Here is a 19892-nt window from a genome sequence, read left to right as displayed (position 1 = left end):
ACAATGAGCATAAAGTAAAATAATCAGAGCTCTGGCATTACGGAGTTCACAGGACAAAGGTTTCAAATATTTCCCCTGGCAGTGCTCATTGTCAGTCCCCTTGTATGATAGCATTTATATATAAACCCAGTATAAAACCCAGCATTGTGCATTTCTGAGTGCTTTGTGGCTGCCCTTCCACATTTGGATGTATCTGCGTGGGAGTGCATCTATATGCCTGTATGCATAAGGCTCAGATATACTTTAAGCCCAGACATCACAACTCCTGCGGTGCCAGTCCATCTGTGTTGACTGTAAAGTCTTGCCTCTCCAGTGGATGACAGCTCACAGAATCCTGATCAGAAACAGGAAATAAGACACTTGGCTCGGCCTTGCCCTCCTCCCCTTCTGCCCATAAACTCAGAACAGTCGTAGCCAGCAGCCTGGCCAGACTCAAGCTAGTGCCCATTGGACTTTTTATTTAGACTAACTGTAAGGAAACTATTCAGAGACTCCTGTGGAAATCCTGCTTATGATGTAGCAACATTAACAAGGCTGAGGCTGACGGCTGTGTTTTTTGGATGTAGCATTCCAGCTTATGGGGTTGACATTGTAACAAGACATTGTGTTGTTTACAGAGCATTGCTGGCTTTGTGAACTTCTACAGTCATGAAACTAAATGAGTAATTGTGGTGGCACTGTGCAACACATTGTGGTGAAGATTCGTTCTCTGGCTGTGTTCGTTCAGTGGTACAAGTCGAGGTTGCCATGTTTCAGGGAGGATACACACGCAGAGACACGCAGAGACACACACACACACACACACACACACACACACACACACACACACACACACACACACACACACACACACACACACACACACACACACACACACACACACACAACACACACACACACACACACACACACACACACACACACACACACACACACACACACACACACACACACACACACACACACACACACACACACACACACACACACACACACACACACACACACACACACACACACACACACACACACACACACACACACACACACACACACACACACACACACACACACACACACAGGAGGACAATGCAGGTTATTGAAAGGGACAGGCATGCCCCTGAGTGCCACACGTGGGCACCGGGTGGTCAGAGAAGAACAGAGGTTGGCAGGACCCATGTTTCACTGCCCAAGCTTTCACTATGGTGAGAAATCACCAGCCAGGCTTAGCAATGCCCTGCCAGGGCCTGCCCACACACTCACTTCTCTGTTTGCAAAGTGCGGACTGTGTTGTGTAGAAAAAGTATGTACGCACGTCCGTAACTAGTAATCCTCCAGTGTATGTGTTTTTGTACTGTATGCACGCACAATCACATGTTTCTGCACAGTGGACAGAACAGCTGGTTCCAGAAGGAGGTCAGCCATTGTCAACAGGAACACAGACTTGCATGTTTGTCTGGGGAAAACAAAGCAGTCTGTAGTCTTCTTGAGTTACACGCTTCCATAGAGGAAGAATGTGCATTCTGTATTGACACACACATGCACTTTATGGATATCTGCAGTGCAACAGAATCACTTCTTTGAAACATATCAGTCCATTTTTCTGCTGTATTAAAAAAAGAAAAAAGGTTAAATCCCAATGAGGAAAGATTTGCTTTATGTAATTGAGTATCCACATTTAAAAAGCAGTCAGCCAGAGAGCATCTGAGTAGAGAAGTGTTAGGGCGGAGGATGGGAGTGCCTACAGCCTCCAATCCAGGTATCCATATATAAATAAATGAGTGAAAGGAGAGAGTGAGATAGAGGGAGAGTGTGTGTGTCATGTGCTTCTTGGACAGCCTCCTCCATATTAATGTGTTTCCCTGGGGACGGGTGGATAGGCTATTGTGGGAGAGCACGAGTGAAAGAGAGGAAGACAGGAGAGGGAGTGTAGGTGTGTGTGTGTGTATTTGGTTTTAGGGGCTTGTGTTGGAAGGGTTTGCTCTGCTGAAGTCTGGCTTGTCCCCAAGGACCCAGAGGCCATGGAGCAGAGCAGGTGGAGGAAGGGGGGGGGGATAGGCTAGTGGTAGTGTCCTCGGACAGGTACAGGAATGCCCAGTGGGCAGTCTTCCAGTTTGACACACGCACGCACACGCACGCACACACACACACACACACACACACACACACACACACACACACACACACACACACACACACACACACACACACACACACACACACACACACACACACACACACACACACACACACACACACACACACACACACACACACACACACACACACACACACACACACACACACACACACACACACACACACACACACACACACACACATCCCTTCCTGTTTTCTCGATACGTCCACTTTTGCTCTAGGTCCGTTTAAAGACCACGTCGCACCGTTGCTGTGTTTACACGGTCTGTTGTTTTGACCCTGTTTCCTATGAGGAGTTGAAAAAATATGTATTGTGTTGTGCATTGTGGGAAACCCCTGCTGCAGGTGACACGCAGTCCCTCTCTCGTTTTCACTCGTTGAGAGCAGCGGATGAAGACGTGGAGAAAAAAAAGGGGAAACAAAGGAGCGAAAACAGAGGTCAGCTCTGTCTGAAATCGTTCTCAGCTGTACTTCCTATTTCTCGCGGCTGCTTTGGGACACACAAACGGACACATTCACACAGCCGTGATGCCGCTGTGACACAGAGTTCAAGGCAGGGTGAGTCTGCCGCTGGGCTCACATGAGGAAATACAACGAATCGATTCTCAAAAAACCGCTACAAGACATATTGCCTAAGTTGTGTCAGTAAAAACATAAATACGTATTGTTTATTCGTATAAATAGGACTACACATTACTCAGAAACTTTATTGTTTTCTATAGATTTCCCCTCCTTTTTGTTTCCTAAATTAGGACATTTACTCAGCCCATCCCAACATCAAACTACAACCTATAATCCTTCAGGTTATAATAACGATACTTTTACCTTTAAATGTGAACGAGTGCATCTCTATTGGCTGATATGTTTTAAATGCACCAGTTCATTAATTATGAGCAAGTTGATCTTTGACATTTGCATTAGCACACTTATATAAATGTCAACTTAACACTAATAGTAGCATCTTTTAGAAATTAATCATAACAGACCAGTTGTGGAACTTGTGGCGCAACTTTCTCAACGCGAAGAGAAGCATGAACATCCATAAACTGCAGTTAAAAACTTTTTTTTCTCCAAAACATTATCTTTTATTTGATGCTCGCTTTAGGGCTTTAGCAAACATTGTTTTCATTGTTGATTTATTAGCCAGATATCTTATTAGTTATTTGCAGCCTTGTATGTAAAGATAATGCTGAATAATGCCATACCAGTTTATCCAAAATGTTGTTTGACTTATAATTGAAAACCCAGGTTTGCAGTTTGGAGTGATACAATGCCTTTGTGGCTCAGAAGGAAATATTATTGATTTTATTACATTTTTTAATGTTCACTCATTTAATTCAGGTACCTTTCAGTTGTGAGGAAGTTTCATTTCATAAACGTGGATTTGGAAGTATAACTGATTACCTCGGTTTTTTTGGTAATGTCTCAGTGGGAAAATTCTATTAATACCCAAAATGAATTCTTTCACCAACCTCTTCAAATGGAGCAGTGACGACAACATGATTGTCACCAGAAGAGGATAAACAGTTGTTGCATGTTAAATCAATTGGTTAGTGATGAATAATGAGTCTCTGATTTTAGAACTTGTTGTACTCGGATCTCAATAATTTACGTCATAATCATGGAGTTACGTCATGGATGAAGTCAGAATGTAAACATCCACCTCATCTGCTAGATGTCTGAGTATAGAGTTTCCTCTATAAAGCCTGTCTCCACCGGTCTCCACACACACACACACACACACACACACACACACACACACACACACACACACACACACACACACACACACACACACACACACACACACACACACACACACACACACACACACACACACACACACACACACACACACACACACACACACACACACACACACACACACACACACACACACACACACACACACACACACACACACACACACACACACACACACACACACACACACACACACACACACACACACACTACCTTAGATCAGTGATTCTCAAATGGGGGTACGCGGACCCCTGGGGGTACGTTGGGGTACTGCAGGGGGTACGTGAGATAAAAAAATAAAATAAAAAAAAGTTAATTAAAAAAATAATCTTAGTAAAATAAGTTAAATAGAAAACACAATTAAACATATTACTTAAATGGAAAGACTCCTTGGAAAAATGTGTTTTATAAAAGTGTTATGTTGTTTTTTTTCATGCATAAAATGAAAATATCCTTAGTTTGTTGTAATGCATACCACGAAGGAGTTAATACATCACACACTGAGAGAACATCACTATATTGTAATTATTTATATAGGCTTTTTCGATCAAAAATGTTCGGGATCGGTCAGGGGGTACTTGGCTGAGAAAATGTTTCAAAGGGGGTACATTACTGAACAAAGTTTGAGAAGCACTGCCTTAGATTTTAAATGCGTGTCTGCATTTCTCTGTTAAATTAGTGGATGGCCCGGTACTCTCATCAATCATTTCTAATTAAAACTGTATACTTTAAACTTTATGGATATACTTTTTTACGTGTTCAGTGAGATATTTTCTGAACTCAGACACAGTGAGGGGGGGGGGGGGGGGGGGGGGTTGAAGCAATAGGGAGAGAGTCCACTTCATATCTGTCCCGTGTGTTCATTTCCTGTACAGCTTCGGTTTGGCAGTAAGCCAAGAGCAACGGGTGATCTGTATGTATGTGTTTTTCTGTCGTTTTGTGTATTTGTCTGGCCTGTGTGTATCATGATTGCATGCATCTATATCTGAGTCTGCATTTGACGAATGGTGCTTCGGTGAAACACTGAGAGACAGGAAGTGGGTTATGTGTGGTGGAGACAGTTCACTGCAGGCCTGTCTGGCAGACCCTGCTCCTCTCAAATCTGACACGGCCCAAGCTTTTCCTTTCGTACGCTCACTCCTTCCTCTTCCTCCTCTTCACCCTCTTATCCGTTTTTCAATATTCACAGCAGAGTCTCTGAGACCTGGAAGAAAAGCAACTGTGCTCCATCACTGCTGACAGAGCCCCGTTAGATATATCCCGCAGATATTACTCCTCCCTTCCAGTAAACAGAAATGTTCTTGTGTCTTTCCTGCCTATTTGTTGTGTGTGTGCAGTAGTCATGAGTTTTCACCCATGCAAAATATGCTCATTGATGAACATGAGACATGAACTACTGACCATCTACCACATCCATAGCTTCTGTTTTATCTTCCTGGATGTCTGTGTGTGATTTAGAGAAGTGTTACATGCACACACTAAACATTTGCCACAGCAATGAGACTGCAAACACTTACATGTACAGTATACGTATTGCATGCAAAAGCACACAAACACATTCCAAAGTGATAATGATATAATCAACATTGATATTGACTAGTTAATGGAGAGGAAATGTCATGCCTAAATGTATTGATGGCAGATATAACTCGGTAGTCATTAACCTCGCTGAACAACATTGAGATAAAACTCCGTTATCCCTCCACCTATGATTGATGGAAGTGTTCGGGCAATACGAATACCATCCTTCTTACCTCATCTGCTTCCTCTGTTTACCGCGGAGCAGTGCTGCACTGCCACCTGCTGGCAAAGATACTGCTCCACTTCTTCTCAGGGTTATTTTTTACCATGAATACATCCTTGCCGTTTACTGCACCTACCTACTGTTAGTGTTTGGCGGGGATGGGAGAAGTACTCAGATCTTGTACTTGAGTGAAAGTAGGAGTACCAAAGTCTAGAAATACTCTGTTACAAGTAGAAGTCATGCATTCAAAATGTTATTCAAGTAACAGTATTAGCACCAAAAGTAATCGTTATGCAAATTGGTACATTTCAGAATAATGTATATATTTTGTAAGTATTGATGCATTAAAGTGTTTATCAAAGCTGGTAAAGGTGCATCTAGTTTTAATTACTTTGTATACTGCAGGGTCGTTTTTGGATGTTACTCCAGGTGTAACTAAAGTCTAATTTAAGTCTTGATTATATTTCATTACCATTAATCCAAATCTGTAAAGTAACTTAAGGTAGAAAATAAGGACAAGTACATGATTTACCTTTGAATTGCAATGAAGATGAAGTACAAAGTAGCATAACATGGAAATACTCGAGTAAAGAACAAGTATCTTTAAAATGTTATTAAGTACAGTACTTGAGTACATTTACTTAGTTACTTCCAAACTCTGGTGTTTGGGGGAAGGGAAGTTCATGTAAGTAAATGATCAGTTAATGAAACTACACTCTTTGAACCTTTGCAATGCACATAGAAAATGACTGATCTGAACAATGTATGTGAATAGGTTTGAGTATGCTTTATGTGTCTCTTTTTAAGTATGAATCCACTACATACTGCTTAGTATGTTAGTATGAAAGTACTATAATGCTATTGTCACAGTGTAATAATGCTTTAATGTTTATTCTTATTCTCCCGTTGCAGTTCCATGTCCCCGTTCTGTATTGAAAGCATACGACGCCCCCGGAGGTCAGAGTCACCAGATTCCAAAAAGAGAAGAATTCACAGATGTGACTTTGAGGGCTGCAATAAGGTGTACACCAAAAGCTCCCATTTAAAAGCACACCGGAGGACGCATACAGGTCAGTGCTCTGATTTAGTTGATCATGTATTTTGCTCACTTTGTCAGCAGTAATGATATTTAAATGCCGAAAGTCATTATTGTTGATGTGAGCAAATGCCGTGGGCCAGACTGAATGTGGAAATGAATATCAAGTTCTTGTCTACTTAGATGACTTTAAAGAAAGGAGTTTTAGCTACCAACTGAAAAGCTTGTGGGCAAGGGAACAAATACCTGCAGAAACACAGCTGTGGTTCACCTAAACAAAATAAAAGCGACAATAAGACAAAATATGAATAAGACTTTTATGAGCAATAGATTTGCTGTGAGGAATTGTGATATTTGAGCTTTGAAAATGTTCTGATCATACAATACCTTAAATGTTTTGGCTTTTAGCTAAGTTTCCAAATGACGGAAGACATATCATTATACATAAAGCATCAAGGCCAAAGTGTGCTTCCTACTGAGTAACACAGTGAACATGTGGTGTACAAGCTTCTGACTGTTCTCTGTGTTCCTCTGCAGGGGAAAAGCCATACAAATGCACCTGGGACGGCTGCACGTGGAAGTTTGCCCGCTCTGATGAGCTGACGAGGCATTACAGAAAACACACAGGGGTGAAGCCCTTTAAGTGCGCAGACTGTGACCGCAGCTTCTCCAGATCCGACCACTTGGCCCTGCACCGGCGGAGACACATGCTGGTGTGAATCAGACGGAGAGAGATAAAGAGGAATGGAAAGAGAGAGAAAAGAGATCAATGGGACAGGCACACACAAACAGGCAGCCGGGGGAGCCGGATCTCCCTATGAATGTTTTACAGCTGGCCTGGACGCACACATGTACACACACACACACACACACACACACACACACACACACACACACACACACACACACACACACACACACACACACACACACACACACACACACACACACACACACACACACACACACACACACACACACACACACACACACACACACACACACACACACACACACACACACACACACACACACACACACACACACACACACACACACACACACACACACACACACACACACACACACACACACACACACACACACACACACACACACACACACACACACACACACACACACACACACACTCTCTCATCCGTCATGAGGAGAGAAGAAGAAGAAGAAGCACAGAGCTTGTGGAGCACAAAACAGGGTCACTTCTGGATCCTCTCCGGGTTGGAAGGAAAAGACGGCAGATCTGTTATTGTTGATCTTTGGAGTATAATACGGAACGGTCTTTTACAGCACTGTTTGTAAATGTCTCACTTTGATTTTTAAAGAAGAACTCGCACTCTTTATTTGGACGAAAAAAATATATAATGCAATTGCGGCGGTCTCTTTTTCGTATCTTTCCTTTCATTATTCTTCAAACAGCTGCTTTTCCAGCGTTCATAATGTGAAAGACCCCATTGTTTGGAGTGGATTTCCTGTGCGAGCAGAAAGGAGTAAGGCCTGGACCGGATCACAGGAAAGGACTTGGGCCTAGTTGGAGTTACAGGCAGTATTGTTGCACCGTGCCTCCCTGTGAGTCAGATTTGTGACCAGCAGAGGGTGTCCTTTCATCACGGATGGTTTTTTCTTCGCTTGCTGGAGCTGTTTTATCTGAGGCTTTCTATATGGAAGCTAAAAGAGGGCTGGACTTTCACCTGTCTCATTGCCAGCTAACAGTAAATGACTTCAAAAGCCACAATCTGAATGGATCAACCTCATCCACACATCTACTTTCATAGATTTTAATTACTTAATTCGAAACAGTAATAACTGGACACTCATGTCATCACACCAGCAAAGAAACACACCGTTTATGACCCGCTCACAGGGCCGGACCAACCCAAATCTCATCAGTGCTACTCTTTATGTTGAGCCTCTTGAAAGCATTTCTTAAAAAAAAAATCTTTGGTGGAATTTGTGCTGTGATTAGCAATCAGTAAAGTGCAATCTTTAAGGATAAATATACTTTTAGTATGACAACTTTTTGTTTATTGAATCTTACTTCTTTTTTTGTATGCCTGCTTATTGCTTATGTTTGACTCAGAATAATACAACCCCTCATGTACAGTGAACTTGAAACAATCAGAGGAGATTTCCAGTATGTGAAAAAAAAAACAGAGGCACCTTACAGACTCACGCTTTCATTCTGTCCCGATTGATCTTGTTTTTTATTATTCAGCTCTGTTTTCTCAGCTGGGTTTGACAGTGAAAGGAACTTGCGTTGTGGTTTTGCACGGCGGCACTTGACCATAAACTGAAACTGACACCGGAGCAGTGTTACCACCTGATGTACAATACAGGTGGGCAATACATCACTGAACAAAGTGATGAGAAGGAACGGCAACCTCCTCTTTGTTCTTTTTGCTGATGTCAATATCGGAGGAGAAGTTTCTAACTGGACCAACTCTTCTCTCTGTACCACGACTCCCTCCGTTTGATTGGTCCCTAGCTCCAGCACAAGGCTCTAATCTGACATGTCTACGTTAGTGAGTTACTCCCAATCATTTTGTTTGTCTCGAATACAGAAAATCACTTGAAATGTTCTCACCTCAGACCAGATATGTTATTTGATTGACCTGAGATTTGGCTATAACAAATGCTGAAAAATGGGGGGAATTCACATGCATACTTAAAAACATAAATACAATATGCTTGTAAAGTACTTCTACATTTTAGATGCGGTTACTGGCAGTACTATCTTCTCTCCGAGAACATCACTTAACTTTAATCAGGACATTAAATGAAAGAGTTTTTTTATAGTCATAATAACAGATATTTCCAATTCTCTTAATGCTGTGTACGACCTGCAGACATAAACTCAAAGCATCAGGCCATCCCATAATATTTGATAGTGCTGCTAAATGCATTCATTGGACCGAAGCCAGTAAAAAGAAATGGCAATCCTTCTGATAATAGCACTTTGAAAACACACACACTCACACACATTTAAACACACACTTTGCATTGAACATCCTCACCTTCAGTAGTAGCTAAATCCAGGAAGTCATTTCCACACATGCACCAAATGTATGTGACCCCGTCTGATGTAACGAAGAATGGTAATGTAAGTTATCATTATTTATATATATTATTTGCGCACATGTCATTATGCCCAGTTGTATTATCATTTTGGCAAAAAAGCATATCAGCACCTTGTTTGTTTAATAGTATGATTTTCAAATTATTTTATTTCAGATGTCAATTTATAAACAAATAGTCATCATCATATTTTATCCTCCATATAATGTATAAGAAACATTTTATTGTCGAGGGGCACTTCATCTTTGCATATAACTCTTTTTCTTCTGTAAAAAGGATCTTTTGAAATGTTGTAATATATGTGATAGTGAAGATAACACTTATTACAAAGTTCTACAGCCTGTATATACATTGGAAAAATAGGGCTTTTGATTAGTAGATGCAGGAGATACATTTATACATGTAAAGTCTTTTTTTCAGAGACTGTAATTTATCTAATTTGATATACAGTGAAATGGGGCTTATTGTATCCATCGTGTAAATGATCATATGTGATGTTATAGAACAGTTTGCTTTCTTTGGTTTGTGGTTTAATAAGTTCATGATCAAATCATTTTTATTCCCAAGGCTGAACCAGTGTTTGCTTTTAACAACAAATTATTTATATACATTGACCGTAATAAGGTACTCGATTCCCTATGTTGCTATTTTGCTATACCCGGACAAGAAATTCTATGATCAAGCACATATCGACACGTCTCGTATTCAGTGTATGACGATGATTGCCTTAAAACACCAGTTTTTTTCTCGATTAAATTAGACTTGAACATGGACAGGACGATCCAGGTCCACAGGACAGGGTGTGTTATATTTCCCTTCAGCATCTCTTTCCTCATTTTAAAGCATACTTTTGTAACGGTTACCAGGGTCAAAGTTATGCAATAATAATGAATAGTGCCTCATATTGCAAACTTGTAATATCAAACGCTCTGGGCACAGTTTGGATTTTAACATGCATGCTCAAATTAATAACTATCTAATGGGAAACCATACATTTTTAAAACAAAAAGCACAGACAACATTATGCAAGTCGGACCTTTAACGTTTAACTTTATTTTTCGCACTGAGCCTTATGCCATTGTGTCAAATGCAGCATCTTCCCATAACACTTTCACAGGCTGTTTATCGCTCACGTTATTACTTTGCTTGCAATAAGTCACTTCCTCTAAGGGGAAAAAACGGAGTTACAAAGGCCTCTATGTTTCATCCCATGATTTCATCATGGAGGATTTTTGTGGCTGGATGAGGGCTGTAAAGCAACGCCTTTGTTAATTAATACTGATCTTACACGTCTCTATCAGTTCAATATCTATTTTACTTTCTGTGTAACATCTGCTTTTGATTTCTTGGTTTTAAAAATGTAAGTAGTGAAGCCAATGCCTATGTTTCAAGTTTGCTGATATTACGTACAGTAATCGTTGTTCCTGTATTTATGTCAAGTGAGTGTAGTGTAAATATATTCAGATCTTTTCATTCTTACCGTGAAAAAAAAAAAAATTTGTGATATTGCTCGGCATCGCTTAAAAAGGGAAATTCTGCTCATGGAATTCCACAAATGTAAAAGAAATTTTTAATCCTGATATTTTTCAAAAATTCAAGAACAGGTGTCCTTTTTTTTCTGTTACGATTTTCTTTTCTCCAAGAGTTGTTTAAGTATCCAGTCAGTGTTTTGCCTTTTTCTCTGTATTTTTCATATGGATGGAGCTGTGAAATTAAAATAAGTTCAAACATATACATGTATATTAATATGAATGGAGGCATGAAGGTTAATAAAGTTGCATTTTGTATGTAACACACTGGTATGGAGCTAGTTGCTATCTATGACTGAGATGGATGGTATGCGGTTTCCATGTCACTTCGACATCTGAGCGCTCGCATTCTCTGGCATTCAGAAAGATATTTCAAATTATAGATGATATACAGTAGCTTGTACACAGACTACAGTACATCTGGTAAGAACAAGAAGAGGATAACATCTTGAAAAACAATTGTTTGTACTTGAAAATCAAATCTAATGTTTATTTATTTTTACCTCTAGTATTTTAAGACCCTCTTTGTTTTAACACACGTTTAGGGAATAGAGTTTTTGAGAACAGGTTTTCCCAGTACATCCTGTACGGCACTTTCTTATAAACTGGTTCTACTGTAGATGAATGTTTCTGTCAGCCAGCAAAGGATTCAGATGATTACAATAACAACGTTTAAATTCCCACTCCGGTTAGTATTTTGGTGTGCCGTACAGTATGTGATTTATCACTCACAGGAGCCATACTATGTAGGTCATACTGTACAAGCAAAGTAGAGTGTATAAGTAAATAATACCAAAACAATCTCCACGGGGCAGGCTCAGACAACTCCTCTTGGCACCTTTTGTCAGCACTTCTGCTATGACTCATATCGAGGGCGCTTTACAATAATTACAAGACAAAAGAAGTCATCCTGTTTTCTTTGGATTGCACATAATTGTCAAGCTCATGTGCATAAAGAGGGTGTGTTCCCTAATAACCTCTAAACACTGAAACCAAATAAAGTGCTGCTGTGCCAACAACAAAAACCTTGGGCAGCAAAGAGGATGAAACTGGGAATTGTAATGGAAGAATACAAATAGTGGACTAGTTTTATTGTTAAAACATCTGTGCATTTTGTAAAAATCCCACATGAATATGTTATGTTCTTGTTTACTCTTTTCAAGTCCCTAAGGAGCATTTACAATACGAATTTTGAACTAATCTATTGATCACATTTTTAACATATAACTGACTTGTAACTGTCTTTACAGCATAACTGTGAACACAAATACTGTCAAACATGCAAACTCAATTAGGAAGCACACAAAGATAATTATATCATGTATCAAAATAAAAAAAGAAGACATTCCAAATCAAATATTCAACACAAATCTTTTATTTGTACTTTGAGAGTGACATGGCTTCATAGCACATTTGATCAAGTTAGGCTACAATTATGAAGCTATGACACAACATATTGTTACGTCTTTAATGTCAAAATATTTGTGTTTACATATTTATTTTTAAAAGTATTGCATTAATACACTGGCATCCACTGAGCTTCTAACTTGGCTGTAGAAAGTGATGACAGAATACACTGTAATAAATGTTATCTTTGCCCGAAAAAATAAAAATAAAGAGTTCTCTGCAATTAAAAAAACATTTAAAAATCTTTACACACCCAAAAACAATTATTAAATGATATCCTCAAATAGCCAATACAAAATATATACATTATAACAATGTTTTGTTCAACCTGAATCAAATTTAAAATACATTCGGTGAATAGAGATTGCCCTAGATTGGAAATAAGAGGGACAGCCAACACACAGGACCAAAAAAAAGTAGTTAAAGGCACTTTCAAAAGGTGTTTGAAAACATGGATAGCAGTCAAAAGAACCACACGCTTTTCACACAGATGTTCAGACTGGCAGCTGCTCAGTCAGATAATTATGAAACAATTTACGAGGATAAATCATCAGTAATTTTATAATCCTGAAATAAGATACCTTACATTCAGGCCCAGCAATGCGTCTTAATTTGTCCATCATTACACTGCAGGAGAAAGAAAATAATGCTGCTGAAATGTTATGTACTCAAAGCAGTTGAATATTTAGTGTCAAATTAGACATTATATATATGCAAAGTTAACAAGGGAGAACAAGCCTATCAAAATAAGTTAAACCTTTTTAAAAATTAAATAAAAATCATGCTACTATAGAAATATTCAAATAAAAAAATGCACAATTTTCATGTATCTCTCCGACTTCCTCAAAGACATTTAACACTTCCTGCAATGGCGATATAAAGGGGCCATAGATATAGAAACATTCATAATGCTGTCCAAATGAATTAGATTTATACCCCATAGACTTTATTCGTCCTTCCTTTTCAGTGGTATGAGTAAATATAGATTTTGTTTTGAGTTATCCTCAACGGTAAAGTAACCCATAAATCTGGCAGTGCTGAAGTTAGTTAAGCACTGCACTCACTTCTACCACACGGCCTGCAAACAGCTCTCTGTCCAACGTTTAGTTCTCCAGCTGTGTCTTGTCCTTGATCTAAAACCTGCTTAAGAACAACTTTACCTACATTCTCTTACTCTCTTAACACACACATTATCATCTTGACCTGCTGGTTCAAACATCATATTCTTTGACCTTTTTCCTTTCAACACAAGTCGTCTGCACTTACAGTTTGGCAGTTATTTAAATAAATGACATGTTGATATTATCTATACAATGAAAAACTTGATAATAAAGCAACGATATTTGAAGTTGTTCATGCACTTTGCAGCGCAACGTAATCTAATGAAATAAAAGCTCAATATGTTTTAATTATTACATTTGGCTATTTATTTCTGAATGACCTCTTTGTAAAATTCCCCCAATTGTGGGTACAAATAATGCAATGTTAATATTGAATCTTTTCACAATAAAAGAAACAATTATGTGTGGGCCAGCACTGCTAAGACTGTCTTACACTCCCACTGGGGAGTGTGTGAGATAACCCACAGTTATGTAGTATGTTTGTTTGCTGATATGTAAGTGCTGGGTACTTAGTCCGTGTTTACTAAAGATTAAAACTTGATGAAGGGGTTTCTAGCTCTGGTGTCTCTTCATGTGTAGGGATAGGTGATCCGAGCGGGAGAAACAGCGGCTACACACGCCACACTGGAAAGGCTTCACCCCCGTGTGTTTCCTGAAATGGCGAGTCAGCTCATCCGAACGGGCGAAGCGCCATTCACATCCCTCCCAGGAGCACTGGTACGGTTTCTCTCCTACAGCAGATTAAAAAAAAGAAGCAAAATGAAGCTACAGCTGACATATGACAGACATTTAAAAAAACAAAAACATCTCAAGAAATAACATTACGTAAAAGTTTGGGATATTTCTACACATCACAAATACGTTTCAATGACAAATAAACTGATACTTTTTCATACTTGTGACTCAAATAGTGAGCCATAAATCACAGCGTGGCCTGTCTGTTCCCCTGCCCCCTTTATGAGAGCTGCAGGCTTTATGTGATTTGACAGCAGCGAGATGTGGGCCAGGTCTGTCAGCGGACAGAATGCATCTGCATGCCAAGTATTTTTCTGCCTGGCAACATCACCACTTTCACCCCAAAATAAAAAAGTGTAACTCAATTTATTTGTACCTGTGTGGGTCCTCAGATGGGCTTTTAGATGTGAAGACTTGGTGTATACTTTCCTGCACCCTGAAGGGGAAAAAAGTGTATTTTATTGCTCCTACTTGATCATAGTGCTGCAAAACTCTAAATGTAACTTTATTGTTGTTGTGCAGACTGGGCAGAAGTCTCACCTGGAACATCACAGTGGTGAATCCGCCGTCTCTCCAGATCAGGATTATTCCTCCTGTTGTACCTAACTGAAGCTGATTGGGCCAACACTGGGGACAGAGGGCCAACACCTGCCGCCGTCTGGACCGGTGTCAGGCTGGAGCGCTGGACTGGCGCAGGACCCGGGATTTGGACTAATCCAGCATTGGAATTCTGTTCTTGCCTCTGGTTTGATACACGGGAAGTCTGTCCTGGATTAATGGGAATATGGATGTGAAATTGTAGCTTTGAGGCGATGCTGGCTTCATAGGAGGGAGGTGGGGACAGATTGAGTAGGAGCTCCTTCCCCCTGTCTGGACTCGGGGGATCAGAGTTTGGCGGAGAGGGCGGCAAATAGGTTGGTCTCTGCTGATGGCCTGAGTGTCGATTGAATGGAAAACATTCATTGTGAGGACTGTTTGTGTGTTTAGCAAAATTCTGCACTGTGCCTACATTGACGTTAGGAAGACTTAATGGGGTGACTGAGTTCAGCTGTGACCCATGGACGAGCTGCTCCATGTCAGAGTTCAAAAGCTGAAACAGTGGGACGTCTTGGAAATCTGGCAGTTCCTGTTTGATGAAAAATGTACTGCCAATTGAGTCGGCTGCACTAAAAAGACCTTGGTATTCTTGAAGGGTTGTTGGCGCCCCGTTGCCCTGACAGCTGGGGTGCAGCAGAGAGTGAGACGGCTCTGTTTTGATGGGTCTCATAGTCCTGCAGAGACCAGGGTGCAGGTATGTGACGTCGGGAACCAGCAGGCTCATGTTGACGCTGTACGGCGAGGTGAATTCCTCGCTGTATGGCGGCTCTAGCATCAGAGCACTGTCCCTGCAAAACATTTTGGAATTCCCAATGTCCTGTTGGTGGTGGGATAGGTAGTTGTCCATCTCGGATTTACCCTGAAACACAAAAAAGAAGTACATTTGTAAAGTTGCTTTAATCCAAATGCAATGGTGTAAGAAAGATTGTAACACTTGAAGGCAGGAAGATGGACCCTTGATGTCTCAGAAGCATCTGTTGTTCTACTTTAAAACAATATTGTATCCCCCCCCAAAAGGACTAGAAGGTAGGACTACCCACTATTCTACACTGATGCTGCACCTCAAGAACTACAAAATAACAAAATTAAGTGGTGTGAATTAATCTGGGGATGCATTTGGGGCCTGCACTTGTGCCTATGCCTACACACTATCACATCAAAGACCCCCCCCCCCTCCCATTACAAGCAGCAGACGCCCTTCTGAAACAGTCCTGCTTAAGCTGTTTGGAAATACATGGCTGAAATTAGAACATCCAGTTGCTCTGCAGCGCTATGCATCTCTTCCTCACAAGTTTCGGTAGCGGGTGCAACGTTTCACATCCCAGCCATGCCTTGCCTGTGATTCAAGCTGAATGTCAGCATCGATACACACACACTCACAGCGAATATGTTCCGTGAATATAATAACACAAACATACAGGCCTGCCTCCGATTTTAGTCTTACTGTACATCTTAACATGGAAACAGACTGCATTTTGCTTTGATCAGCAACCTACAGGGGTTATACGTAAAAACAGCAAGCATCAGTAAACAATGTGACGCTCTGAGGCAGATGCAAACGAAAAATGCAATCCCATACCAAATTATAATCATGGAAAGAGGAAGTTCCCGGAATCGCATCCCTCGTGTTACAGAGCACTTGTCCATGATCTTCACCTCTCAGACCGTCTGTCAGTGGCGCGGTGTGTTTATGGAGAAACTGCGCGTCCTGCCCCGGAGCAACCCAAACATTATTCCTCACGGCGGCGGCCATAAAAGCAGAGGTACGGTCCCGACTATCCGAAATCGTTCACGAATGAATTAAGCATAAGTATTGTTTTGTTACGAAACAATCTGTACGAGCAAAGAGCCAGCTGTCAAACGTTCATTCTCCCTATTTTGCGCTGGCTTGTCAAATTACGCAACTGCGTGATATCAGCGCGTCTGCAGGGCGGGGCTGATGGTGGACAAAATAAACAGTACGAAGCCGAACAGGAGATCGGGAAACACGTTGTGTGATGAAAGCTGTGGTTGTATGATGAGGTGAAATGGTTTAAAGGAAATAACACTAAACACTGCGTATAAAGAGCTAATTGAGAAAGTGTCAAGTGTTTGTGTCCATAAAATAGCAGTTTATTTGCAGTCTTCTTAATGAATGAGTCAGTAAATAATTAGTTTAATCAGAGCTCCCCATCATGTTAAACAGGCTCAGTGGCTTTCTTGACTTTCATGTGACTCGTGTAATTTGAGAGCTAACGAGGGTTTGAAAGTAAAACTTGAATTAAAACCAGATTTGTCCACATTTTTATTTCAAAGGTTGATTAAGTCATGTTTTATCTTATAGGCCTCAATCGACACATTCAAACTGATGATTTATCAGCGTCTCACATGCCACCACAGTGACTGAAGTTTTTCCCTATCAGTATTTTTAATGCCGTTTTGGATTTTCTTTAGAGCCTCCAGCACGCTTGGACCCTGGTCTGGCATGTTAAAAACGCCACTGCTGTGCAGCTGTCTGTCAGGACTGCATACTTGATGCCAACATTCTTAAGCCAGCAGTGAAGCCTGCACTCATACTCAGTGGATGTTTCCATCAGAATAGCATTTCACTCAAATACAGGGTACACTTACAGTACATTCAGCAATGATGATACATACTAAACCTGCATTTTCAAATCTTTTCCCAATAATTAACACAATTCACATGCAATTCAGCGTTAAAGTACTTTTTTTTTTACTCCTTACATACCTTGTGAACTTACTTGTGGTAACTTTGATATTTGATATTTGTATCAGTATTTGTTCTCCTTCTTTACATCCATGGATATTCTAAATATCTCGCTCAGCATGTAAAAACACTCGGTAATCCAACCCCAGGCTTCTTGAGATCTCAGTGACAGCAGCTTTATACCTCGGCTTAACAACACAGAACTCACTTGTCAGGGTTGTGTTTTTTTCCCACACAGGTGTACAAAGTATTGCCCCATGATAATGATGGTGCCATTGCAACATGCTGGAACTGGAAACACAGGTATGCCACAATGTTGGCACAGATGTGTGGACGTGGCTCTGTGGCATTATATTTTAAGAAAAGGTTTTCTTTTTTAATGTGACATTTTCTGCCACTCCCATTCATGTTCTTCTTCAGGCAATTTGCGTCCTTATTAAAGTATTGTAACTGCACCCACTTTAGGCTTGAGTCAACATGTTTTAAAGGTGAATTTCTGAGGTTGGATCAGATCTGAAGTGAAACTCAAACATGTCTTTTAAAGCTATTGATACAGCATGTGTTATACAAATGTTCCTACTATTCATACACTGAAAAATCTTTTTCACCAACTGTTTTTTATTAGGGGTTTGTGAGTGACAGGTTGTTTTTCCCCTGGCCCCCACTTGTTTTGACCCGAGGATCACAGGGTCTTCTATCCTCTCCTATATTTATTTGTGATATTATGCCCTTATCCTATAGTATAGAGTAACTCAAAATGTAATTATTATTATATCTAATTTACTTCATATAATTTCAATTCCATTTGTTTTCTTTTCTGGCTTTGTTTTGTCTGTTAATGTGCTATTCTTGTATAACACATTATGTTGTACACTTGGTTTTGAGACATGCATTATAAATGAAGTTAATTATCATTTTGACTATTATTAGCTATTTTTGTTTCTACTTAATTTCTAAATCATTTATTTGCATTATGTGATGTTTCCACACAATGGAAATACTCCAAAGCACTAATATAATCAGAATGAGTGTTCACCAAGAAAATGCTCAATTATTTAAATGTCTCATGATGCAGTAAAACACATATTCAAATGGTTGCTGATCATCCAATTAGGAGCTGATTGATCGCTTGTCATGTGCTGACCTTTCTGAGTGCAATTTAAATCCATGGATGTCTCAGCTCCAAGAGGAGCAACTGTCATTCTTGGCTGTGGCTCTTCCTGCACAGCGAATGTGAGCCGAGCCCTCCTCCATATCCCCCGCATTAAAACCTCACAATATGCCCAACAACTGCACAGCGGAGGAGAGGGAATGCACGGTATGTGCTTACAGCATCACAACTCCTGGCTCCTCTGACATGGACTAATATGGCCAAGCCACGAGGGGATAGGACAATAAACACATGCAGCACATTGCAACTGCACAAGAGGGAAAAACACTTTCAATAAGGGATCAAATCATTTTGTATTTTGTTTGTAAGATTGCTTATAACAAATAGCTTGTGAATGATTGTGAGCAGCTTTTTTTCTTTGTAAATAGTTGAAATGTTCTGACAGTTAGTCTAACACAGAGATACAAAGAGATCTTATGTTATATCTTAAAACAGGTGCCTGGCACTCCCACCAGAGGGCAATGGTCAGCTGCAGAGGAATTCATTTGTGAGTGTACGTGCTTGCTTTGTACTGCTGAAGCATCAAATGAACACTATTAATGCATTGCAGTTTTATATAATTACCTTCTATAGTCAGCAAGTGGAAACAGTAATGGGATGTTTCCAGTCAATTGACAGTTTCATTTTGTGCAATAAATATTTATCAAAGTATTATTTATGTCCGAGTGTGTTTTTAGGATAATTAAAAGTACATACAAGAACCGAATTATTTTTCATTGCAAATTAAACAAACGTATACAAAATAGTTTTTTAGAGCTTGCTCAATACACATTTTCTTTAACTTTCTATCTTCTCTTTAAGACCTCGAGTAGACACTCAGAATACTAA

The 19892-nt window shown here is 40.1% G+C and overlaps 2 protein-coding genes across 5 annotated transcripts in view; one reads left to right on the top strand and one right to left on the bottom strand.

Moving 5' to 3' along the window:
* klf12b (Kruppel like factor 12b) overlaps positions 1-7625 on the top strand; it is a 33679-nt gene extending 26054 nt beyond the window's left edge. For all 4 annotated transcript variants that reach the window (XM_034110686.2, XM_034110687.2, XM_034110688.2 and 1 more), the window contains exons 5-6: positions 6581-6738; positions 7242-7625. In XM_034110686.2, the coding sequence (XP_033966577.1) occupies positions 6581-6738; positions 7242-7423 (340 nt within the window). In that variant the 3' untranslated portion in view covers positions 7424-7625. The remainder of the gene's footprint in view (positions 1-6580; positions 6739-7241) is intronic.
* A 5055-nt stretch (positions 7626-12680) lies between these two features.
* On the bottom strand, positions 12681-19688 carry klf5b (Kruppel like factor 5b). The gene is made up of 4 exons (XM_034109361.2): positions 16766-19688; positions 15130-16045; positions 14966-15025; positions 12681-14585 (listed from the first exon to the last, which is right to left on the bottom strand). Exons 1-4 carry the CDS (start codon positions 16937-16939, stop codon positions 14407-14409), a joined length of 1329 nt encoding a protein of 442 aa, XP_033965252.1. The 5' UTR covers positions 16940-19688; the 3' UTR covers positions 12681-14406.
* Positions 19689-19892: the final 204 nt, after the last annotated feature.

This window comes from Pseudochaenichthys georgianus, chromosome 21 (genome assembly GCF_902827115.2).
Source record: "Pseudochaenichthys georgianus chromosome 21, fPseGeo1.2, whole genome shotgun sequence".
Lineage (NCBI taxonomy): Eukaryota > Metazoa > Chordata > Actinopteri > Perciformes > Channichthyidae > Pseudochaenichthys > Pseudochaenichthys georgianus.
This window is presented reverse-complemented; position numbering and strand designations above follow the sequence as displayed.

What these genes read in the sequence shown, in the direction of transcription:
- klf5b (XM_034109361.2), bottom strand. Translation starts at nt 16,939, where the DNA reads ATGGCCGCCGCCGTGAGGAATAATGTTTGGGTTGCTCCGGGGCAGGAC. An exon ending in CTTTCCATGATTATAATTTG is followed by an intron (nt 16,046 to 16,765) that starts GTATGGGATTGC and finishes TTTGTGTTTCAG; the next exon opens with GGTAAATCCGAGATGGACAA. An exon ending in CCATCTGAGGACCCACACAG is followed by an intron (nt 14,586 to 14,965) that starts GTACAAATAAAT and finishes AATCTGCTGTAG; the next exon opens with GAGAGAAACCGTACCAGTGC.